At 45.4% G+C, this 26552-nt stretch overlaps 1 protein-coding gene across 2 annotated transcripts in view; it reads left to right on the forward strand.

The window, feature by feature from the left end:
• The first annotated feature begins 15079 nt into the window (after positions 1-15079).
• The window catches only part of jarid2b (jumonji and AT-rich interaction domain containing 2b), a 32113-nt gene continuing 20640 nt past the window's right edge, over positions 15080-26552 (forward strand). The window contains exon 1 of one of the 2 annotated variants that reach the window (XM_061267019.1): positions 15080-15664. In XM_061267019.1, the coding sequence (XP_061123003.1) occupies positions 15617-15664 (48 nt within the window). In that variant the 5' untranslated portion in view covers positions 15080-15616. Of the gene's footprint in view, positions 15665-20238; positions 26096-26552 lie in introns of those variants that run through there. The other variant, XM_061267020.1, reaches the window with a different exon arrangement.

Here is a 26552-nt window from a genome sequence, read left to right on the forward strand (position 1 = left end):
CGGTTGAAAAATGTAGAAATGAGAAGGGAAAAGGAAATTGGGTGTGAATTTCAAAATAAAAGATGTGAAGTTTTTGGTAAGTGGGAAGTTGTGGAATAGGTAGAAAAATGATGAACAGTTGAAAGTTGGAATGGGTTGAATCGGTTGAAAAATGTAGAAATGAGAAGGGAAAAGGAATTGGGTGTGAATTTCAAAATAAAAGACGTGAAGCTTTTGGTAAGTGGGAAGTTGTGGAATCGGTAGAAAAATAATGAACAGTTGAAAGTTGGAATGGGTTGAATCGGTTGAAAAATGTAGAAATGAGAAGGGGAAAGGAAATTGGGTGTGAATTTCAAAATAAAAGATGTGAAGTTTTTGGTAAGTGGGAAGTTGTGGAATAGGTAGAAAAATGATGAACAGTTGAAAGTTGGAATGGGTTGAATTGGTTGAAAAATGTAGAAATGAGAAGGGAAAAGGAATTGGGTGTGAATTTCAAAATAAAAGACGTGAAGCTTTTGGTAAGTGGGAAGTTGTGGAATCGGTAGAAAAATAGTGAACAGTTGAAAGTTGGAATGGGTTGAATCGGTTGAAAAATGTAGAAATGAGAAGGGAAAAGGAAATTGGGTGTGAATTTCAAAATAAAAGATGTGAAGTTTTTGGTAAGTGGGAAGTTGTGGAATAGGTAGAAAAATGATGAACAGTTGAAAGTTGGAATGGGTTGAATCGGTTGAAAAATGTAGAAATGAGAAGGGAAAAGGAATTGGGTGTGAATTTCAAAATAAAAGATGTGAAGCTTTTGGTAAGTGGGAAGTTGTGGAATCAGTAGAAAAATAATGAACAGTTGAAAGTTGGAATGGGTTGAATCGGTTGAAAAATGTAGAAATTAGAGTAGAAAAACGAAATTTTAGAGAATTTTGGTTGAATTTCAAAATAAAAGATGTGAAGTTTTTGGTAAGTGGGACGTTGTGGAATAGGTAGGCAAAAGATGAACAGTTGAAAGTTGGAACGAGTTGAATCGGTTGAAAAATGTAGAAGTTAGAGGTGAAAAACGAAATTTTGTGAAAATTTGTCGGAATTTTTAACGTGAAAACGTGAAATTTTCGAATTTGGGAATTTTGGGAATGTCGAGAATCCTTCCGAATGTGATTAGAATGTGCTGAATGATGTGAATTTCAAATTGGAACGACGTAAATGTGAAATGTCGAATGTGCCATTAAGAATGAATGGGGAAAAATTTGTCGGAATTTTGGGAATTTTGCGGAATCGGAAAATTTTCGGAACGAGAAAAATACAAGCGCTCGTCGCGTGAATATTTGGAATACGTGAAAAGTGGAATGGAGTGAATCGGATGAATTATGTGGAAGATGAAACGTGTCAAAAAAGTGTGGAGAATAAAAGAGAATAATAATAATAATAGAGAATGGTGTAGAATAACATATGTGTGAAGGCCTTCGCCTTCACACAATAATAATAATAGAGAATGGTGTAGAATAACATATGTGTGAAGGCCTTCGCCTTCACACAATAATAATAATAAAGTAAATGGAGTAGAATAACATATGTGTGAAGGCCTTCGCCTTCACACAACTAGAATTGCAATTTCGGAAGAAATTGCGTGTGAAGGCGAAGGCAGATGTTAATTTACAAACGTTAAGCGTTAAAAATGATGAGCGGGAAGAATACAAAGGGAAAATAGATAATTGTGAAATAAATGGGAAGATGTTACAAATACATGTTACAAAAAGGTACAAATGATAAGCGTTAAAAATGAAACGTTACAAATGTTACAAAAAAGGTACAAATGATAAGCGTTGAAAATGATAAGGGGGAAGAATAAAGAGTAAAATAATTTATGACTCCCAATGTGGGAATCGAACCCACTACAGGAAACTGGCTCGGGTTGACATTTCCATTGTGTTTCCGACTGAGCTAATGAGGATCCTTCCTTCTTGCTGGTTGAATTTGGTTAATGTAATGAATGTGTTTGTTGAATGCGAATGCGTAATCAAAGTGGTGGAAATTGCTTAATGTAATGAATGTTGGATGCGAATGACAAAAGTTACAAATGATAACCGTTGAAAATGATAACCGGGAAGGATAAAGAGTAAAATAAATAATGACGCCCAATGTGGGAATCGAACTGACGCGGGTTTTGATACCACTCGGGAATGATGCTCATGTACTGGAATCACTTGTGTTTCCCACGAGCTAATTGAGTCCCTTACTATGTCGTGGTTGCAATTGGTTAATGTAATGAATGTGTTTGTTGAATGCGAATACGTAATCAAAGTGGTGGAAATTGCTTAATGTAATGAATGTTGAATGCGAATGTTAGTTACAAATGATAAGCGTTGAAAATGATAAGCGGGAAGAATAAAGAGTAAAATAATTAATGACGCCCAATGTGGGAATCGAACCCACTACAGGAAACTGGCTCGGGTTGACATTGCCATTAAGAATGAATGGGGAAATAAAAGGCACAAATTTGCTAATTACTTAAAAACGGTAAATGTTATGAACGCGAAAAATACTGGCAAGCGTGCCATGAATTTTTGGAACGTGTGAAAGGTTGAACGAGGTGAATCGGTTGAAGCATGTGGGAGTAGTTAGATGTCAAAAAAGTGGGAGGAATAAGTTGTTTAATAATAAAGTACAATATCAATGTGTGAAGGCCTTCGCCTTCACACAATAAAGTAAATGGAGTAGAATAACATATGTGTGAAGGCCTTCGCCTTCACACAATAAAACCACCCTTGGAAACCAAGACTTGCCCCTCGTCGTGACTCGGAGCCGCAACAAATGTTTCGGATTTGTGTAGGGTATATTGTGACAGCAAACAAGCAGGTGTTTGAGCAAGCGTCTGATACGAGAGCATTGCGTTTGTATGGAGCGTGTTTGAAGTGAACAGCAGAGACTAAAGGAACAAGGCAAAGTGTTGTGAAATAAAATATTACCCGTAATACGCATTTTGTTATTTGCTGATTGTATTAAACTATCACATTCATTGTCAGTCAAGAAGAGAAGGGGACTTTTCGCATCGGATCCATAGTGCGCATGCGCAGTGATACTGCCTCCGTATGACGTCCAGTCCGCTATGGAGATTAATAACAATATTTGACAATAACACAGGTTTCTGTTCCTGTCTTTGGTAATGTCACCCTGTCTTTTTGTTCCACGTCTTTGTCGGTCAGTCCTGTTGTTGGTTTTGTTAGAGAGTTATGTTAGTTTACCAAGTGTGTGTTTTGAGTTCCTCCAATGAACCCTGGTCCAAGCTGCACTTGGTCGCCCTGCTCCTTTCCACACTCCATCCGTGACAAGATTTTCTTCAAAAATTGTCGTACCATGATTCTCTTAAAAAATATATATAAAAAAAATTAAAAATTAAAAATTTTTTTTTTTAAAGAACTGTACCCATGTATAATAAGCACCCCAGATTTTAGGACAATAAATTAGTTAAATTTTGCGCATTATACATGAAAAAAAGAGTATATCTTTTTCTTTCCAAATCTCTCCAAAACCCATCCATCCATTTTCTATGCCGCCTGTCCCCACGGGGGTCGCGGATGTGCTGGAGCCTTTCCCAGCAGTCATCGGGGAGTATGCAGGGACCCTGGACCGGTTTCCAGCCAATCGCAGGGCACACAGTGACGAACAACCATTCACACTCGCACTCAGACCTAGGGGTAATTTGGAGTGCTCAATCAGCCTACCAAGCATGTGGGAGGAAACCGGAGTGCCTATAGAGAAAATCCACGCGGGTCCAGGGAGAACTTGCAAATTCCACAGAGGGAGGGCCGGAGGTGGAATCGAACCGCCACCCTTCTAACTGTGAGGCGGTAGTGCTAACCAGTGCCCCACCGAGCCGCCTCTCCAAAATCCTGACCATTAATTGTCTGGCTCTTGGTGAACGCACGATTGACGCTCGTGCGTTTATTTCGCTCAAACAGGCGCGCATGTAAAGTGGTGTAATCAATGCAGGAAAAGGCGGCGCAAGCGTACACGCAAGCAACCGCCCGGCCGCCCGTCACGGACGCGCCATTGAGCATAAACTTGCTGACGGATTTCTTTTACAGGCATGTTTGCTGGGGTGATGGAGTGTGCTGTGGAATGTAGGGGTTGCTAACTCTCCCCCATGGGGCAGGGTATTCCCTTTCACACGCTGGTAAAAAAAAAAAAACGAGGGCTGTACGGCGCATGTTCCACTGGTCTATTTTTACTGCGGCAAAATCCAGTGACTCGGCCTCGGTTCAATTTGGACCTGAAATCGAACTTCCAATCGTTGACATGGATGTTTTCTCATAGTGGCTACAAAATTTTCATCTTTTTTCCTTAAACTGCTGAAGTTAAAAGAGCATCACTTGAATTTATTTTTTGTGTAATCATGAGGATTAAGCTGCCGATTGCTAATCCCCACCCCCCACGCCATCCCTTCCTTCCTCAGCACCAAATGCTTTTCATTTGTCATGGACGGATGACGGAGAGGGTGGGGGCGGGGGGTTTACGGTGTCAGTGGGAGGCACTGGCTCGGGGCGCCTTTGAGCCGGTGCCAAGCTCCCGCTTGCATTGTGCTGCCTACAGCTGGACTCTCCCTCCTTCCTCGCTCGCTCCATTCTTCCCTTTCTTTGCCTAGGTCGCCTTTTCTCTTCTGTGGATGGGCTAGTGGGGGGCAAGGGGTGGGTCACTTGTCACGGGGCAAACCTTGGGGGTTTCCATTGCGCGCATGCACACACAAACACACGCCGGCTCACAAAGCCTGTTAGGATCCTGAACTCTCTCCCCCTTTCTGCGTAGCGTCCTATACTTTGCGCTATGCTTACTGTCTACTGTATGCACACTGGCTCGGTTTTGCTCCTCTTATTTATTGTGTTATTTGTTTATTATTTATTCATCACTCATATTATTTATTATTTATTGTTTGTGCCTTCTTGTTTTTATTTTGTGTCGTCTACTTGTATGTCTATTGTGTACTATGTCTCGTCACCGTGGGATAGAGGAAACGGAATTTCGGTTTCTTTGTGTGTTTTGACAAATGAAGGGATTGACAATAAAGCAGACTTTGACTTTGAAAAAAAAAAAAAAAAGACGGGACGCCAAGCGCTTGTCGTCATTTCCTTAACTTCTTCTCCACTCGTCCTTTGTTTCCTCAATGGTAGGACATTTTGCCATCCGTGGTGCTAACAACTTGATTTACTTTCAGCAATATTGTGATTGGCCTTTTAGCCAGCAAGGGACTTTAGCGATCCCTTCGAGACTTTTTGGTCCACTATTTGAGCAAATCATCTGAGAGCTGAGTTGATGACACAGCAGCATGACTTCTATACAACATCATCAAACAGGCCTAGGAAGCAAAATCAGGGGTGACAATGTCATTTGAGGACAAGAGAACGGGCGCCCGCCCGGTCAGCTTCCAATGTAATTGCGACCACAGCGCAAACATGACTTCTGCCGCCATGTGAGCACTCCACTCACGTGTCCTCCAAAGGGGAGCCCCGCGGAATATGCTCCAATACACGTACGTGTGGGTGTGTTGCGGGGGGGCGTGGCGTCGCTGATGGAAATCATGTCCGAAAACGATGACTAAGCAATTTCTTGCGAGGATTGTTTGATACTTCCCTGATACTTACTTTTTTGGGGATTATTGTTTTTGGAATATACCCATACTTGCAGCTGGGATTGGAGTTTGAATGGCCTCAGCTGTGAACCCTGGTGTGTCCCTGTATGTTTGTGACCTTAGTTTGTGTAAAACAGAGATGCTTACAACCTGTTTTGTTGTTTTTGTTGTTTTTTTCTAGATGAGAAAAGAAGGAGGCATGTCTCGGTTTGAGACCAGCTCAGTGGTCTAGGGGTAGAGTGTCCGCCCTGAGACTGGAAGGTTGTGGGTTCAAACCCCGGCCGAGTCATACCAAAGACTATAAAAATGGGACCCATTGCCTCCCTGCTTGGCACTCAGCATTAAGGGTTGGAATTGGGGGGTTAGATCACCAAATGATTCCCGCGCGCGGCACTGCTGCTGCTCACTGCTCCCCACTCCCCCAGGGAATGGATCAAAATCACACGGGGATGGGTTAAATGCAGAGGACAAATTTCACCGCACCCAGATGTGTGCGTGACGATCATTGGGACTTTAAAAAAAAAAAAAGGCACACTTTGAATTGGTTACCACCTCCGTCAGATTACGGCGTGCGCATTTGAGTTGGGCAAACCCAGTAATTAGATTTTCTGGAACAACCATTTTTTTCCCGCCAGTTATTTCCAGAGAGCGACGAATCAAAGGCCGGTGGTCGGGCCATTCGGTTCAATTTCCATATGAATGTGCCGCCATGTTTGGCGGCAGTGGGGGTAGTTTGACAGAAAGAGTGCAGGTTAAGTGTCGGGGCCGAGCGGCTTTATCCAGCAAGCCTTGATTTAGTCTGCAGCCCGGGGCAAAGCTATCATTAGGAGCTCACCGGCCTCGCCACCGCCACTGGGCAAGGATCGCGTGGAGGTGTGGCGGCACGAGACGAGACGGCGGCGCTTGCTATGTGTGTTGAATAGGGGTGTAACGATTCATCGATACACATCGATAAATCGATATAATGCTCTACGATTTATTGGCATCGATGCTAAACGTAAACATCGATTTATATCGCCGTGTTTGACCTCGGACATTAGACGCGATTTTATTTTGAAATCCAGTTCATTGTTGCTTGCTTCCTCTTTCCGGGAGCAGGGAGCAGTGCGCGGCGTTGTGTTGTGAGCAGAGCAGGCACGTGAAAGGGGAGTCGACAACTAGTACGCGGCTCCTGGGCTGGTGCTATGGCTAGTGTCCGAAAAGACGAGGAAATTTGCTCCCCTTTAGGCTTCAAGTCATTCCTTTGGAAGCACTTTGGATTCCAAAGAAAAGATGGCTCAACGGACAAGACACGTGCAGTTTGTAAATCCTGCCATGCGGTGATCAAATATTCAGGGAGCACAAATCTCGCCGCACATTTAAAGAAAAAACACGACATCAAAGTTCAGTGTTAAAATACGCACTTTGTATACTACAATGCTCTTGTAATGTCTTAACTAAAGAGTTTGCAGTACCTTGTTGATTTTGCGTATGAATTGTTATAAATCAGGATATTCTATATTTTTTATTTAGAAAAAAAAAAATCGATCGTAGAGCACTATATCGCGATATATCGTGAATGAATCGCAGCAGGCTTCAAGGTATCGGCAAATATCGTATTGTAGTTCTTTGTATCGATATGATATTGTATCGTGACAAAACCCGCGATTTACACCCCTAGTGTTGAATGCTAACGTTTTTAGGCATGGCTTTATCATGAGAAAAAAACATTTCTCTTTCAAAATTTCGACTACACTAGCGTGTCTTTGAATATTTAAAATAAAATATTTGGATAACATTTTGGCTTTTTGGACACTCGGGATTTTGCAGTCAGGTGCGTGAGACGGAAGGAAATGTCAACAATCTGAGTCAAAGTGGCTCATATTTATAGGTAATGTTTTCTTTTGGGGAGGAACAAAGCGGCTCTGATGGCTGGATTGTCATAACAAAGTTCAACAAACAACAAAGTTCAAAGTTTCAAAGTCTGCTTTATTGTCAACGTCTTCACATACCGAGACACACAAAGAGATCGAAATTACGTTTTCTCTATCCCACGGTGACAAGACATATTACACGATAGACATACAAGTAAACGACGCAATACAAAAAACAAGAAGGCACAAACAATAAATAATAAGAGTAATAATAAATACCGTTTTTTTCCGTGTATTATGCGCCCCCATGTATAATACGCACCCTAAAAATGGCATGCTGATGCTGGAAAAAAGCCTGTACCCATGTATAATACGCACCCAATTTTTATGAATTTAAAAAAAAAAAAAAAAAAAATTATTTTTTATTTTTATTTTTTAAGTCCCAATGATCGTCACACATGCAGGGAGGCAATGGGTCCCATTTTTATAGTCTTTGGTATGGTCTTAACTAGGCTGGATGTAATTTTTTTTGTTGGCGTTGATTTCTCCGACTGCCCGTAAACGCACCACCGCGCTCCGTGCGCGCATGTGAAAAAGGCGTGCGGACGTGAAAAAGGCGGCTCTGTATGGGAGAGACGTTGAAGAGGAATAAAAACACCCTTGGAAACCACAACTTGCCCCTCGTCGTGACTCGGAGCCGCAACAAATGTTTCGGATTTGTGTAGGGTACATTGTGACAGACAGCAAACGAGCAGGTAATCGAGCAAGCGTCTGATATGAGAGCATTGCGGTCGTATGGAGCGTGTTTGAAGTGAACAGCAGAGACGAAAGGAACAAGGCAAAGTGTTGTGAAATAAAATATTACCTATAATACGCATTTTGTTATTTGCTGATTGAAACTGCTAATTAAACTGAATTGAAACTAATAGGAAGAAAACAACTCTCGCTCTTAATATAGCTGACGTGTCTTGCGCATCCGTTCTGCGCATCTGTAATGGCGGCCTCCGTATGACGTCCGGTCCGCGATGGAGATTAAAAAACAAACAATATTTGACAATAACACACCATCAAGGATTGCACCATCGCATCAAACGATGTGTCGTCAATTATGAATTTTACTGACTAAGTGTGTTGGGCAGGATTGCTGAATGCGATGCGCGATTGACAACAAACAAGAAGAAAGGTGATTTCAAGTTTTATTTCGGGGGAGATTTGTCATGTCTCGTCCCCAGTTTTGCTATGTGTCTAGGTTGCCATAGTTTCTGTTCGCGTCGCCCCTCTCTTCCTGTGTCACCTCAATCGATGTAACGTGTTTTGTATTTAAGTCCTGTCTGCCCCTCGCTCACCGTCGGATCATTGCATGTGTTACTGTCATGATGTGGTTTCTGTTCCTGTCTTTGGTAATGTCACCCTGTCTTTTTGTTCCACGACTTTGTCGGTCAGTCCTGTTGTTGGTTTTGTTGTACCATGACTTTCTTTAAAAAATAAATACCGTTTTTTTCCGTGTATAGTGCGCAAAATTTTACTAATTTATTGTCCTAAAATGCGGGGTGCGCATTATACATGGGTACAAAAAAAAAAAAAAAATTTTTTTTTTAATTTTTTTTTTTTTTTTTTTTTTTTTTAAGTCCCAATGATCGTCACACACGCAGGGAGGCAATGGGTCCCATTTTTATAGTCTTTGGTATGGTCTTAACTAGGCTGGATGTAATTTTTTTTGTTGGCGTTGATTTCTCCGACTGCCCGTAAACGCACCACCGCGCTTCGTGCGCGCACGGGACAGCAAACGAGCAGGTGATCGAGCAAGCCTTGTCTGATACGAGAGCATTGCGGTCGCATGGAGCGTGTTTGAAGTGAACAGCAGAGAAGAAAGGCAAAGTGTTGTGAAATAAAATGCACAGAACGGATGCGCAAGACACGTCAGCTATATAAAGAGCGAGAGTTGTTTTCTTCCTATTAGTTTCAATTCACAGTTTAATTAGCAGTTTCAATCAGCAAATAACAAAATGCGTATTACAGGTAATATTTTATTTCACAACACTTTGCCTTGTTCCTTTGGTCTCTGCTGTTCATCCTAAAACACAAAGGCGCTCTTTAAGCAATGCGACAGTGAGCGCCCGGCGCGCTGCGGTTGCGCGACCGCACCAATTAAGCTCCCTGCGCAGTGCGCACTGAGGTCCACTTAAATTTTAGAAAGTACATCAGGACTTTAAAAATATCTTCTAAATTTCAGCGACGGCTCTGTCACAATAATCGGCCAGCCCGGTGCAGTTGGGCGGTCGGCGGCGCGCTACGGTTGAGCGTTCTCTCGCACGCTCTCTCTCTCGCTCTCTCTCGCTCTCGCACACACGCAAACCGGATATCATACGGAGGCCGCCATTACAGATGCGCAGAACGGATGAGCAAGACACGTCAGCTATATAAAGAGCGAGAGTTCAGTTCTCTACCTAAATCCTTATTACAGGTAATATTTTATTTCACAACACTTTGCCTTGTTCCTTTCTTCTCTGCTGTTCACTTCAAACACGCTCCATGCGCACGGAGCGCGGTGGTGCGTTTACGGGCAGTCGGAGAAATCAACGCCAACAAAAAAAATTACATCCAGCCTAGTTAAGACTATACCAAAGACTATAAAAATGGGACCCATTGCCTCCCTGCGTGTGTGACGATCATTGGGTCTTAAAAAAAAAAAAATAATAATAATAAATTTTTTTTTTTTTTTTTTAAAAATCATAAAAATTCGGTGCGTATTATACATGGGTACAAGCTTTTTTCTAGCATCAGCATGCCATTTTTAGGGGTGCGTACTATACATGGGGGCGCACTATACACGGAAAAAACGGTAAATAAATAAAAAAGAAAATTAAAAAATTTTTGTACCCATGTATAATGCGCACCCCAGATTTTAGGACAATAAATTAGTTAAATTTTGCGCACTATACACGGAAAAAAACGGTAAGAGTTTTAAACTTAGCTTGACACGTTGGTTAGCTGTTTACCTGCTTAACTGGAGCCACACAGCGGGGGAACATTGCTGTTCTCGCTCACTTGTTGTTGGCCGCCAGACGCTTGCTAATGGGGGAAGAGATGAATAATATATCATCATGCATCATTTTTCAAGCGCAGGAGCCAAGCACTTTTGGTCAGCGAGCCTCTCCACAATGCGCTCGTGTTTCTCGTTATCAATCACAAAGATAAAAAACCCAAAGACAGACTGGCGACTTTCCGAGGGTATCCTGGTCTCCGCCAGGACCTCTGCCGGGGCCTCCGCCAGGCCCCGCTGCACTGTTCATTAGGACGTGAGTGCCTTTATCTTGACGCTAAGTGCTGCTTCCTGTTTATGTGACTTGTACAGTCCTTTTTTGGGGGGTGTTCTAGTGTTTCCCTCCGAATGTTTTTATTTTTGAATATGGAAGCAATCAGATGACACCTTCTTGCCTCATTTCAGGGAGGTATGAAACTAATTTTTTAAGGTGTTTAAAGATGGCGGAGGGAGGAGGGGCGGGCTTGCTGGGGGGGTCATTAATTCATACGATGCTTTTCCTCTTGGCCGAGCTGAGAACCAATGTTAAATTGAGATAGATTGGCTTTGATGTGCGAGATAACAAAGTGGGATTAACACACGTGTTGTGTTGCGTGAGTAGAAGTTGATTTTTTTTAATTATAATACGTAACGCTTGAGTCAGTCCAGGCTGTTAGAATCCTGAACTCGCTCCCCCTTTCTGCATAGCGTCCTGTACTTTGCGCTATGCTTACTGTCTGCTGTATGCACACTGGCTCAGTTTTGCTCCTCTTATTTATTGGGTTATTTGTTTATTATTTATTCATCACTCATATTATTTATTTATTATTTATTATTTATTATTTATTATTTATTATTTATTATTTATTATTTATTATTTATTATTTATTATTTATTATTTATTATTTATTATTTATTATTGTTTGTGCCTTCTTGTTTCTATTTTGTGTCGTCTACTTGTATGTCTATCGTGTACTATGTCTCGTCACCGTGGGATAGAGGAAACGGAATTTCGGTTTCTTTGTGTGTCTTGACATATGAAGGGATGTCTCTGTGTGCCCTGCGATTGGCTGGCAACCGGTTCAGGGTGTCCCCCGCCTACTCCACGATGACGGCTGGGATAGGCTCCAGCACGCCCGCGACCCCCGTGGGGACTAAGCGGTACAGAAAATGGATGGATGGATGAGTGAAGCAATTTGGGAGTTTAAAACGGGATACAAGCATTTTACACCATCTTTCTAAAAGTGATGAAGTACAATGTGCTGCGGACAGCCCAAAAGCCTGAACGTGCTCGCCGTGTCACATCGCAGGTCATTGCTAGATGTGATCTCACAATGTGTGGGCGTCGTTCAAGATTTTGTAACAAACCAGTCCGAGTCGGTTTCCTTTTCTAGTCCATTGTCGGCCTGCCCAAACAGGTCTAGGCCGGAATGACTAGATGACTCGTGGGGCAAGACCTGCCACAGGTGGGGGAAGAACTACTCTCTCTGGCTGAATAGAGCAGGGACACCTGCACGGGACACAAAAGCTCCCCCAATTCTTCAACACAAACTGGAGCCACAGCAGGGGAACAGCTGGAGTCTGCAGCGGAACCTGGGTGGTCTGACACACAAAGACGATTTTTCCCCACGTTTTGCCCAATCAGTTCCCGTGCCCACTGGAAGCGCACACTTCATTCCAAACCAGACCACGTTTGCACTTGAATTATCCTTGGCAGGATTTTTTTGGACACCTTTTGACCAAAGTTAATAAAAACACAAATGTGACAACCTGCTCACAAAAGACTCCCCCTCCCCCCGTTAGCATATCACACCAACATGTTTAGCATGATAAAAACCAAGGTAAGTCATGCAGGAGGTCCTGCTCATTTGCATAACCCGCCCGCAAGCACACCGTAATTTAGCAACTTCCGCAACGCCTTGTGGCTAATCGGCTGGATGTTTTGTTTTTTGCTTGATTTTCAGATCTGCTTTGATGGTAGTCAAGCGACTTCAACTGGGCGTCGAAACAGGAGCACTATTGGAAAGGGGGCAAGGCAAACCTGCGCAGAGATGTCAGGTGATCACCACGATGTGCGGCTGGTTAGCCAAACACAAGGCTCGGCGCCGGGCGCAAATCAGGCCTGGTCTGTGATCTTCACACGCTTGCACGTTTACCTTCCAGATGGGTCACCTCGTTCACCTTCTATGCCCCCGAGGACACTTTTGAGGTTCGTTAAGGAGTCTCTGCGAAAGGGGGGGGTCCTGCTTGCAGACGCTCCGCTCGCCGTGTCGATCATCGACGGCCTCAGGCCGCAAACGTGCTACTTAAAATTTCATAAGCAAACAAATGAGGGTAAAATTGGAGGAATTAAATTTGACACATGGAAACTTGAGGGTCAAAGCAAAACAAAGCCCACATCGTTTTGGGAATTGTAGATTCTTATTTTTTCTCCATTCAATTTTATTCTTCCACCCACTCTCGAAAACTCCTTCGGGCTTTATCAATCCACAGTGGTGTGAGATATTTAAGCATTCCATCTTTCAACATTAAATGGAGAATTCTTGGCCGCTTATCAATGGGGCCTCCATAACACACACACACACGCACACACACACACGCACACGCACACACGCGCCCATACACACACACGCACACACACATACACACACTCACACACACAAACTGACTGCCCCTCCTCTTGGATAGCTGACATCAATCTCGCCAGCACCGTCTGCTAAGCCTCACTGGGCAATTAAGCACATTGAGAGTGAAAGCTTTAATCAATTCCTGGCTCTTTCCACTACATACACACATACACACTTCCTGAAGCCACACACACTTTTAAATTTGTTGGTGTTGCCTTTTATACCAGTGTCCAAAATAGCACTTTTAAATTTACAAGTCCCTTGAAAGAGCAACAAAAAAACACGAGTCCATCCGGTTGTTGATGTGCGACAAATCGTCAAGTTTATGCAATTATGACTGAAGATTTCAAGGCGTTTTCGAGCTTGTCGCTAGCAAAACAAGGGTGGCCCTCGGCGCTGTCTTGGCCTAGCATTTGCGCTAACAACGCTTCCCTGTCAAGATCCCTCGGCAGCTCATTTCATTGATCGATGCCGCCCCAAATGTCAGCGGCGGCCGGTGGGGCCTGAGACCCTTAAGCAAACCTTCAACCGAGGGACGCGATGCTAGGGGGTGGGTCGGCATTTAAGGGGAGCAAAGGCAGCCTTAGAATCACCCGCGGGCCTCCAGAGGCTGTCGGGACAGACGGACATTGATCGAGGGGTAAAATGAATAATAATTGGACACATTAGGACACTGTAAATAACTCCTGCCTTCAGTTTCAGTCTGCAAATGGCGTGAGGGAGCAGTTCAAAAAATAAATCAGTCTTTCTTTGATGTTTTCTTCCACCTCTTGTGCTCTTCGGTTAGCAAAATTAGCATGAGGGAGCAACTTGGGGGTCAGTAGAGGTCTGGCTTTTAAACCTCGTACCTTGATGCGGGGGGGGACACACGATGCTGGGGGTTGGTTGTGAGTCGAAGTCGGGGCGGGGGTTGGGCTCAATTTCCATGAACACTAAGAAGTCCCTGACTTTCCTTCTTTTGTCCCTTTGTTTCTTGTTCAACTTCTTAAACGGCCGATGTGATTGTGTTTAATGCTGAGAGACAAGCATTCACGCAAGTGCTACAAGTATTTAGCCTGAGTGAAAGCATCGCCGTTCTACTTAGAATTGCGGCAATGTCACGGCGATGCCGAATAAGCGCACTAAACATCCAATCAGATTCCTCAGATCACGCTACATTCGAGATTGCTGGGACGTAAGAAAGCTTACATGGCGCTCACAAGGCTCAACATTCAAAAAGCCATCCAATTTAAACTGAAACAAAAGACACAACTCAAGAGTTCTCAGGGGTTTCATCATTTTGGTCAAGTTGGCTTTGCAAGTAGGGACAAAGTTTTCTGAAAGACACTGTCCAAAGGCCTACTGAGGTTTGAAAGTTTCTGATTCTTTTGTTTTCTGAAATGCGGCATTAGCATTCCTCTAGAGTCGGCAATCAGAATGTTCAGATTTCCTAGTTTTGTGGAATATAGTATTAGTTTTCAGGTAATACCATTCATTATACATACAAGGGAGCCCAGACCCCAGCCACTTTGCCTAGCTCATTCCCAAGCTAGCCGAGACATAGCCTCTCCGGCGTGTGCTGGGTCATCCCCGGGGCCCCCTTCCGGTGGGACATGCCCGTAACACCTCATCAAACTCATTTCGGCTGCTAGTATCACGTTTCGGTCGCTGCCCACAGCTCGTGACCGTTGAGGGTAGGAATGTAGATCAGATGGTAAATCGAGTTTTGCCTTTTGGCTCAGCTCCCCTCTTCACCCCTTCTCTTTTAGGAGCATCCCCTTGTTCCCTGAATTCTCAGATTTGTCAGCTTTTCTGCTGAATGGCATTCAAATTTCTTGGAGAGTGTATCGTGTGGTGAAGGCGTAGTGCAACTTGACCCCACGCACGAACAGCTCAAGAGCTGCATGGGGTCGATTTCGGTGCGGTTTCTCTGCGTGGGGCCGCCTCGGAGACATTTTAAAGTTGCCGCTGCACCCCTCGCGTCGTGATAGGCTGACGCCGGCGAAGAAAGGAGCTGGTCGGATTCGACTCGCCAGTGCCGCTGAAGCAGCTCTCGCGACGACTGCAGCAGCTGCGAAGCTCAGGCGAGAGGACACAAGACGCATTCTTTTTTATTTTTATGTTGTTGGTCTTTTTTTAAGTCACCTTATTTATTGTCTCCCGGAGGAGGGATTGGAACACTAAGGCGGCGGTGGCGGACGATGTTGAAAGAAGAACCAGGAGCCGAGCCTGTGCAGCTGAACGGAACTTATTGTTATGTTGCGATTGTTTGGGCTATGTTACCCCCGAGTGAGTTCGGCTTCGCTCCGTTGTCGGTTCGGAACGGGAACATTCTGCCGGGTTTTAACCCATTTTGAAGGATAAACGCCAAGGAAAACAGGAAGGATTGTGCTTTTTGGGGGAGTTTTTTTCTCTCTCTTCTTCTTCGGGGATTTAAATTTGCTGGTGCTCCTCGGGGGAGAGACATTCATGTGGCCATTCTCTCGTTTCTAGTTTTCCTTTTTGGGGGTGGGGGGGGTGGTAGGGGTGGGGGGAGAGAAAGTGCATGATGAGCAAAGAACGACCCAAAAGGAATATTATCCAGAAGAAATACGTAAGTGCACCTTCAAGTTTGTTGCCTGAAATGCTTCAACTTTCATCTGGAGGCGACGAGGAGGAGGAAGAACGGGGGTGAAGCTTCTAGCAGGCAGCTTGAGCCTTTTTATAAACACGTTTGACTCCATTTGGTGCAAAATTGAAGCATTTCCTCATTGTTAAGTCGTCTTTTGGAGCTTCTAAGGACATTTTTGTCGCAGAGGTCGTTTCGCAAGCGTGCCTGGGTACGACGTGGCCAGTCTTTGTGCGAATTGGCTTCAATTATGTTAAACTGACACAACGTGGCTTAAATTTCGGACCGAAATTGCTTTTTGTGGGCTTGCCCTTCAGCGAAGGGGGAGCCGATGAGCCGAGTCGTCGGCATCGGCGGCATCGGCGGCCATGGCTCACCCCCCGCGCTCACAGTGTTGTCTCACTTTGTGGAGGGTTAAAATGCTGATGAATAATAATAGTGGCTGGCTGAGGGGAGCTTTAATTCCACGGGAGCGTGCATACACACCAGTGTTGTCTTCTGTGGTCCCTTTAATTATCGCCTTCCTCGTCAGAGTGAGCGAGCAAAGGAAAGAGGGTCACGCAGCATTTTTGCTAGCTTTTACACCCCACTTAAACGTGTGTTGCGTCGGGGGGTACAGGGGGCTCATGCCCGTGAACTTCCCACTTTGGTAACCCCTTTGGGCGGGGGTGGAGGTGCTAGTTAATTCTCCAGGTATCGGTGACCTTCTGCTTAGCTAGCTAACATAGAAGCAAACCCTCGCGCGGTTAGCCTGCTAGCGTCCTTTTCCATCTTTTAAAACGGCGACAGAATTGCGTCTTTTGAGCGACAAGTGTTCTTTTTTCGAGGGAGGTGCTTGTTTAAACGATTCGCAATGCAAGGGATCGGGCGAGGGGGCACTTAACATACGTGATGAGAAGCGACCATTTTCTGTTGACGTACAACGCCCCCGACGTGTCGCCGCGACTCTGCTGGCCATTTAAAGTTTGCTGCACACACAAACATTGTCGTTGTTGTGCTACGTTCAGGTGCACGCTCGTTTTCAACAGTCAAAGTTGTCCAGCTTCTCAGCAACAAAACAAACGATATCAGAGGGACGTTTTGTTTTCGGCCTTCCGTAGACTATCATAGTTCAAATGAATGGATTGTTCAAATATTACTGCTTTCAAACAGAAATATGGTGAAATTTCTCTCACAGATCAACCTAGGATGACCAGATTTGGATTTCTGAAAAAGAGGACACCTTTTTTTTGGGGGGGGGGGGGGGTCATTTGTGTCATATGTTATGGCACTAATCACATGGTGACTGTATAGCAATTGCATTTATTGGCCCGAATAACACAAAACATTAGGGGTGTAACGATACATCGATACACATCGATTAATCGATATAATGCTCTACGATTTATTGGCATCGATGCTAAACGTTTGACCTCGGATATTAGACGCGACTTTATTTTGAAATCCAGTTCATTGTTGCTTGCTTCCTTTTTCCGGGAGCAGTGCGCCCGGCGTTGTTGTGTTGTGAGCAGAGCAGGCACGTGAAAGGGGAGTCGACAACTAGTACGCGGCTCCTGGGCTGGTGCTATGGCTAGTGTCCAAAAAGATGAGGAAATTTGCTCCCCTTTAGGCTTCAAGTCATTCGTTTGGAAGCACTTTGGATTCCAAAGAAAAGATGGCTCAACGGACAAGACACGTGCAGTTTGTAAATCCTGCCATGCGGTGATCAAATATTCAGGGAGCACAAATCTCGCCGCACATTTAAAGAAAAAAACACGACATCAAAGTTCAGTGTTAAAATAAGCACTTTGTATACTACAATACTCTGATACTACTGATCCCCCGGTGCCCTGCCTCAATTAGCGTAAGACAATTATGCACGCTCGGCTTAACCATTTCCCCCTCAAACACGAGCCCGCCACCCTCCCTTTGTCCTCCCTCCGGACTCCAATAAACACCATTGCGTCTTTATTGGTAATGAAATCATTGATTAAGCGTAATAAAAGCAAACCAGGCAAAGCTGATCCATTGGAAGGCGCCCCACCTCCATTTTGTCCCCCAGACGGGGGAAGAAAATGACTAGGTTGTGGCCCAGCTTGGTTTTGGTTTTTGTGGCTCCTTGATCACAGCAGAGTGAGTCCTTTGAATGAGGTGGCAGAAGTCTTAGGTGCCATGCAAACGACGTGTGCGATTGGTCATTTGAAAACTCATCTGATGACTTGTACGTTTCAATCATACCGTTGGCGTCATTGTTTTTGCTTAGGGTTTCCTTAACATTGATTGACGGTGGAGGTACCGTTTTTTTCTGTGTATAATGCGCAAAATTTAACTAATTTATTTTCCTAAAACCTGAGGTGCGCATTATACATGGATACAATTTAAAAAAGTTTTTTTTTATATATATATATTTTTTAAGAAAATCATGGTACAACAAAACCAACAACAGGACTGACCGACAAAGACGTGGAACAAAAAGACAGGGTGACATTACCAAAGACAGGAACAGAAACCAAACAGACATCATGACAGTAACACATGCAATGATCCGAGCGAGGGGCAGACAGGACTTAAATACAAAACACGTTACATTGATTGAGGTGACACAGGAAGGGAGGGGCGACGCGAACAGAAACTATGGCAACTTAGACACATAGCAAAACTGGGGACGAGACATGACAAATCTCCCCCGAAATAAAACTTGAAATCACCTTTCTTCTTGTTTGTTGTCAATCGCACATCGCATTCAGCCATCCTGCCCAACACACTTAGTCAGTATAATTCATTTGACGACACATCGTTTGATGCGATGGTGCAATCCTTGATGGTGTGTTATTGTCAAATATTGTTTGTCTTTTAATCTCCATCGCGGACCGGACGTCATACGGAGGCAGTATCACTGCGCATGCGCACTATGGATCCGATGCGCAGAACGGATGCGCAAGACACGTCAGCTATATAAAGAGCGAGAGTTCAGTTTTCTTCCTATTAGTTTCAATTCACAGTTTAATTAGCAGTTTCAATCAGCAAATAACAAAATGGGTATTACAGGTAATATTTTATTTCACAACACTTTGCCTTGTTCCTTTCATCTCTGCTGTTCACTTCAAACACGCTCCATACGAACGCAATGCTTTCGTATCAGACGCTTGCTCGATCACCTGCTCGTTTGCTGTCACAATGTACCCTACACAAATCCGAAACATTTGTTGCGGCTCCGAGTCACGACGAGGGGCAAGTTTTGGTTTCCAAGGGTGGGTTTATTCCTCTTCAACGTCTCTCCCATACTTCACGTCCGCACGCCTTTTTCACATGTCCACACTGATCGCGGTGGTGCCTTTACGGGTAGTCGGAGAAATCAACGGCAACAAAAAAAATTATATCCAGCCTAGTTAAGACCATACCAAAGACTATAAAAATTGCCTCCCTGCGTGTGTGACGATCATTGGGACTTAAAAAAAAATTAAAAATATTGGGTGCGTATTAGGGGTGTAAATCGCGGGTTTCGTCACGATACGATATAATATCGATATAAAGAACTACGATACGATATTTACCGATATCTTAAAGCCTGCTGCGATTCATTCACGATATATCGCGATATAGTGCTCTACGATCGATATTTTTTTTTTTTTAATAAAAAATATAGAACAATATCCTGATTTACAACAATTCATACGCAAAATCAACAAGGTACTGCAAACTCTTTATTTAGGAAATGACAAGAGTATTGTAGTATACAAATTGCTTACTTTAACACTGAACTTTGATGTCGTGTTTTTTCTTTAAATGTGCGGCGAGATTTGTGCTCCCTGAATATTTGATCACCGCATGGCAGGATTTACAAACTGCACGTGTCTTGTCCGTTGAGCCATCTTTTCTTTGGAATCCAAAGTGCTTCCAAACGAATGACTTGAAGCCTAAAGGAGAGCAAATTTCCTCGTCTTTTTGGACACTAGCCATAGCACCAGCCCAGGAGCCGCGTACTAGTTGTCGACTCCCCTTTCACGTGCAGCAACGCCACGCACTGCTCCCGGAAAGAGGAAGCAAGCAACAATGAACTGGATTTCAAAATAAAGTCGCGTCTAATGTCCGAGGTCAAACACGGCGATATAAATCGATGTTTACCTTTAGCATCGATGCCAATAAATCGTAGAGCATTATACATGGGTACAGGCTTTTTTCCAGCATCAACATGCCATTTTTAGGGTGCGTATTATACACGGGGGCGCATTATACACGGAAAAAAACGGTAGTTGTTTATTCCAAAGTATTTTTGTCTGTTTGCAGGATTTTGTTCTTGTGAACTCCTGCCTCCACACCAGTGGCGAACGTTGCATGAGATTTGCGGGCGTCGCTAACGACAATGTCTCGGCTGACAAGTAGCAAGCAGTGTTGATGTGGCGCTGGGAACAGAATGGCGAGAGAAGGCCTTTGCCTTGCTGCCCTTGTCCTGTTTTATGCGCCTTGTTGTCATTGCCACCGCTGAGGCCACTCCTTCCTTTAGGCCCCAGCTGGAGCCTTGCACTCCCAACTTTGCGTGTGAGCGTGCGTGCATGCGCCAGTGTGGTATGAGCACAGCTGCCGCAGACGCCTTTGCAAATGTAAAGAGGCTGTCAGGCTCTGTTTCATCAGGCGCGATGCCGCTGAGGAGGACGATGGGCCAACTGCGAGTGTGAAACCAAAATCGAGCAAGCAGGGCCGGTAGGGTTGATGAGTTGCAAAAGGCCCGGCCCCCTGTGCCACCCTCCCCCTTTTTACCTCCCGGTCAAAAATGAAATGCGGGGCCTCTCAGCGCAGGCTGGTGGGTCAGTGGGTTGTTTTCCTCTCCCCCGAGCCTTGCCTCGCTTCATTGAAGTTTATGTTTCAATGCAAACGTGTGCGCAACATGGCGAGAGGGGCGCTGGTGCTGAAAAGCCCCCAGCCCCCTTTGGTAACCACGGTGACAGTCCCAAACCAAAAGCGGAGCGCTGCGTTATCGCCTGTTCATTTGACTGGGCCGCACTCTTTACGTTCACTGTTGACTCAGCTCGTTTTTGCTGAACTCAGCTAGTGCTTCTGCCGCTTCCATATTTGTGCCTTGCTCTTTGCTAGCATGCATCTCCTGTATTTTTGTGCCTCCAAATGACCTCAAATGAGTAGAAAGTTTTTTTACGTCACTGAGAACGAAGGCTTGTTTTGTTTTCCTGCAAACGTGATGACGGCGCGTCGCCGTTCATTCGCTGACTGCCAAACATTTTCAAGCGGACTTCCCGCTCTTGTGGCTGGAAGAGAAGCTTGCCAGAACTGCCTTTGTAAATGGAACCCAGCAAATGCGGCAACCGGATGATCTTAGTCATTCACCACTTTTACACAGAGATCCTGCGACGTTTTTGTTTAGGCGGCCATTTTGGGGGTGGCTATACGAGCCACCCAACAAAAGCTTGTTGTGCAACGCAGCCTTCTCTCCTTATCGGCCGTATGTGTGCGACTGTTCCAGTCTTTTCCAAACTCGTTTTTACTGACGTGGGCAAAGGTCTTCAATTGCACCTGTGTTTGGGAGATAAAGTGGTTCCGAAAGCAACTTCGGCGGATATAATCACACTGGGCAAATGGTGGTGTGGGTGGGTGTCTTTGTTCAAAGGTGAGCGTGGTAAAATGGTGGCTGAGGTGTGGAAGGACACTTTTTGTGTGCACGTCACACACAACTGTGTGATTTATACGCTGCTGCTCCCGTGGTTGTGGATGGAGATTGGGGGGAGTGTAACAGCTGGTCGGGCCCTGAGAGGCTGTGTGTGTGGCTGTGTTTGCTACAATTCTGTGTGTGTGGGTGTCTGTCTGTGTGTTTACTTCAGCTTAGTATTCACAACGTCTCAAAGACATTTGACTTTGGTCAAAACAATGATTTTCACTCATTTACAGCAAGTAAATTGTACCATCCAAAATGTGTTAGGCACATTGGTTAGTTGCAGCACGTTGCTACAAGGCCAACGCTGCATCACTTGTTGAATTGTCGGCTACATGGAAGTCATTGCCTGATATGAAAGGCGACTAAAAGGACGCTTGAGTTTTTAATCCGACTTTAGCCTCTTTTGACCTTTACGCCCCTCTTGGCAACAAAGCGCTCGCCGTCGTGCCGCATATGTTTACTAAACAGCCCCTACCTTTTCACCTCAACGTCTGCTGCACGTTATTGTGGCACAGGCAGGCGTCGGGCCAATTAAGTCTCGGGGGACGAGGCGACGAGAGGACGGATCGATTTACCGCCGTCTCTCATAAAAACAGCGAGCGTGATGCTAAAACACTGACAGTTCAGACTTTAAGTTTAGCAATGGCATGATCCTTGATGACATCACGGTTTATAACAGAGTCACACTTTCCTTTGCCTCCGCCAGATGACTTTTTGTCTCTTCCTTGTCCATCAGATTAATAGACATTTTTATCAAGAAAAAAAAGTCCATGATGGCAATTATTTTATTCTTGACTTGGGATGATGGTATTTCCTTAGAACGTCCAACAAATTCCAAGAAATGCGGGTGTGCTTGTTGAATGTTTACAACTCACTGCGTCTGCGGAAGTTGCAAGCGTCGTCGCATGAGTCACACAAGCGAGGCCAAGTGGGAAAATAGTACCCTTAAAGGGGGCTTTCCTGTCGTCAATTTGACCGCTGTTTCCGATAATTGTTTCCTTTTGAGCTAAAGCTGCCAACACCAAGACAGCACCTTGTCACGGACGCCCATTCTTTCTACCTTTCCACCAACAATCACATACACACATTGTTTGTACCCTTCCGTCACATCCGACTTGCATTCGCTTATTCCACAGTCGTTTTTACAACACGGTTGTAAAGTCGTCATACATTAGGTTGCGCTCAACCTAAATCAAGCCAAGCCTGCGTGGTGACAGGTTACGGAATTTAATGAAGCCAAATCGGCATATTGAATTAGTGTGACGGATACGAGCAAGGTGGAGAGTCAGCTGCTGATTTTTCCAAGTCATTTCAAAATTATTTTCTCTCATGACTTAAACCACAAAGACTGGTCCAAACATGAAAGCGTCCGTCTTTCTACCCCCTTGGCGCAATACGTAGAGGAGGGGGCAAAGTTATTGAGGTTTTTACCTCGGCGCTGAGAGGTGACAGTCATTCCTTGAATTATTTCTGCACATTGGACTTGGGAGCCCTCGCTACAAGTCCCTAAGCATTGGAAGGCGCCGCCTAAGTCCCCAGCTTTGTCTCACGGCCTTCTTTGCCTACGCTGTAATCTGCAGTCACACCGGCGCACACAGCACGGCTTTCAAAGGCTTAAGATTGTCGCACACGGCCCAATGCGGAGAAACTGGGATAACGCTACGGGGGCTGGATGAGGGCTAGTCGAGTAAATGAAGGCGTTGCACCTGGCCAGCTGCCTGCCGTGAGCGATTCCGCAGGAAGTGATGACAAATGCTGCCTCGCTTCATGCTGAATTCTGCGATTTGGCAATCCCCTCCCTATAAAAGGTGACCTCGGGCAGATCGCTCCTTTCAACGTGCGACATAAGAATTTTAAGCGCCTGATGCTCGGCCGTAGATTTAGGCCCTTCCGTCGGTGCTTTTTCCTGTCTTTCCTGTTGGCTGTCTGCGTTGGCGTCCATTCTCATCTGGCTGCCTACCTGAAGCTTAACCACTTCTGAATGCGGGAAGCTGCCAAAGACGTGACAACTGTCAAATCTCGGCTCGACCGATTGGCCTCGCGTTACGGGAGAGTCCGCTTGAAGGCGGCTAAGCCACGGACGTTCTGGCGTCTCCGGTGTATTGTGTCCCAGAGAAATTCCCCAAAAAACCGCATCCTGTCAAGAGTGAGCTCTGGATTCTGATGGCCCGTCTTTGACGTTTGTTATGCTTTGGCGCCTGGAGTGTACCGTTAAAGCAGCAGCCCGGGAATTCCTCGCAGCACCTCCGCCCGGCACCTCGTAAAAGACTTTAAATTAATCTCTCGCTGCCGTTAAAAAAGCCAATTTGAGATTTATCCTGCCTTTTGGTTTTGAGATGTCACTGGAATGGGAATGTGATTTTTCAAGCGGATTGAATCATGGCGCAGCGTGTCACTCGCCGTCTTGATTAATGGTGGCTGATTCATCTGGCTCTTCTGCTGCCTCCGTTTTGTGTTTGCCTAACATTTTTTCTCGGAAATACCTGGTTGTTTTGATTTCACACGCGACCAAGCTCAGAGCTTACTTGACCTCAACCTGCACTGTAATCTCACACCGTATGGATCCAACCATACCCGTAAATCACCTGAAAGCCCCGCCGCCTTTTGAAACCTGATGACGTTCTGACCGTCAAAACATTCAAAACCGCAGTGCTGCGTGGAAGTGCTGATCCAAAAGTCTGGTTATCCAGCATTTAGACCCCCCCACCCCACTGTCAAAATCGCAGCTCTGTAATACGGGAGGTCTTTTTTGGGGGCTGCAGCATTGCGTCGGGAGGTTGGTAGCCAACAAACCTTGAGCAATTGCTGCGGCGGTATTTGTCGCGTGAGCTCAGCGCTTGGCAAAGAAATAGGTCAGCGGAGGGACCTCGTTCAACCCGAGCTGAGCGAATCGTGTGTGTGCCCTCGTGTTTGTGTGCGCTCGTGTGTAAATAGCGCTTTCAGTGAGAACTTGGCTGAACCCTGCCAAATCTCTGCGGAATCCCAGTCGGCGTCACGGCGAGTTTCAACGTCAGCACTCGACTGACGGCAGGGGGGAGAAAGGCAAGAAGAAAGGGGGACCCATCGCCCTCCAGGTGAGGATCCCGAAATGGAATGGCACACGTAAGCAGGAGAAAGAATTACGCTCACGTGGCCGCTATTGTTAGAGCACTGCAAACATCCTCAACCAATCCGAGGTGGTGTCCCCGCCCCCCCTGCTGTCGATTGTCGGCTCAACTCAGAATGCGATTGGATTGACGGATAATCCGCGGCTCGATGAGGGTGGAGAATAAATAAAATCAAAATATAGGCGGGGAGTGGGGGGCACAGCACTCAGTAGAAGCTGTAAATTTTCCCTCCGATCCGCTGTGGCCTGATATTTTCTTGTCCTGACAAATATTTGCGTGCTGATCCCAGATTTGAAAAATTAACATTTAATCAATCAAAAAGCTTCATTTGGAAAAACATCCCAGAGTGCCGACTCCACAGGCCTACAGCTCTTTGCGAGTGACTAATTCGAGACCTCGCCTTGGCACAGGCTGGAAGCCGAGGTCCCCGAGCCATGTGTTCGTGAAACGAGCACGTATACACAGTCAGATGGGTTTAAAGAGCGAGGCGTGTACGTGTTGAGAACACGCCGTCAAATGTGCCCTGCATATGGTGCACCCCCCACCTCTGTTTTACCCCAATGCGCATTTGTGAGCGCCCAAAAATTCACAGCCAAAAAACTCACAGCCCAAAAACTGAGGAGGAAATATTCCCGTTCTTTGCCTGCCAAGATATTGCTTTTAGCGGGTAGTGTTAAGCGGTAGCGTTGTTTTCCTACATGTCGCCTGGCGTTCCAGCAGCCACACAAACCCCAGTGGGTTTCTTTTCCTCTCCTAAAGAATTCCCCTCTTAAGCGATTAGCATCAAGTGGGAACACGGCAGGATTGACAGTGTGGCTAAACAATGTTGTATGTGGGAAGGCACGACAACACAGAAACATCCTGGCGTTCTCCTCATGTGGTTTGTGTGGAGGCTCTTTGCAAGTCCAATGAATCCCTGCTGCCTCCTTCACCACACAAAGCCACCACTTAGGAAAAACGGGGGGGGGGGTGCGCCAAGAGGCAAAATATTCCAGCCTGGTGCTGGTCCAGCTGCTCACTGGCGAGGCATTGAAGCCGGTGAGCTAACGACAGGAAGAAAGGAGCAGGTGGAACGAGAGATGGAAGGCAGGCCAACAGATGTTTGTGTGTCAAGCTAGCGGGAAGGTTCCCAAATAACTGATGTTGCCTGGTAGCGACTGCTCACTGTACTCGCCGTTTACGGTGGCGTGAAACCCCCTTGGCTTCTAATATGATCAGAATCCAAGACACTTTAACTAATTATTAGCCTTGAATGCTAACATAGTGAGAATGCTAATGTGGCAACAAAGCAGCAGGTGGTGGTGACGTTCCTTTGTCTGGTAATTTCCTTCCCGGTTTGCTTTGCGCTGTATTAATTGGAAGAATGTCGTGGAGCTGGCCGTATGTGCATAAACAACACCTATGCCAGCACCATTGTCAAGACGTTTTACACCTCGATTGATTTAGCCGTCCTCCAAATCACGGCGTCAACACCAAAAGGTTACATTGTCGCAGGCGGTGAAATTGACGTGCCACCACTTGCTATGGCTTTTCAGCAAGCCGCACACTTTTAAGATTCCTGCCATCAGTGACTCAGATGACGACTAAGGCGTTTTTCACCGCCCTCCTCCCCCCTGCTTCGTGGGAAATTTTGATGACTGTTGCGTGGCCACCAACTCTGTTCAGGTAAGTCCCAAGTCCATACGTGAGACAAGGAAACCCCTAGATGTATTTCTCAGACTGGCGGTTTCTGTTAGGGGAACAAAGCAGGCTTGAGTTCAAGTGTTCAAGCTGTTATTATTAGCCTTCCGCTCTTGACTCAGTGGACTGAATGGATCAGAGCTGCGGCCGGTGGGAGGGAGGGATGAGAAAGTAAGGTTTTCCAGTGATCTTTGCACATTAGCTGCATATAAAAACGCTACTTGCGGTTCAGACGGCTTAAGATTCTCGTCGCGGATTGACTCGACTGTCAGTCTGTCTACGAGACGCGCCACGAGAGCTCCATTGTCTTGACGTGAGAAGTTGTTACGCCCCGGCGTGAGTCAGACGTCCTCGTGGTCTCTGCTTGTTAGCTAAACCAACTTCAGATCTCCAGGAGCGGGATAAGTTTCAACATGATTGAATATTCTCTGAAGAAAGAAAA

The sequence above is a fragment of the Syngnathus typhle genome, linkage group LG20 (assembly GCF_033458585.1).
Source record: "Syngnathus typhle isolate RoL2023-S1 ecotype Sweden linkage group LG20, RoL_Styp_1.0, whole genome shotgun sequence".
NCBI lineage: Eukaryota > Metazoa > Chordata > Actinopteri > Syngnathiformes > Syngnathidae > Syngnathus > Syngnathus typhle.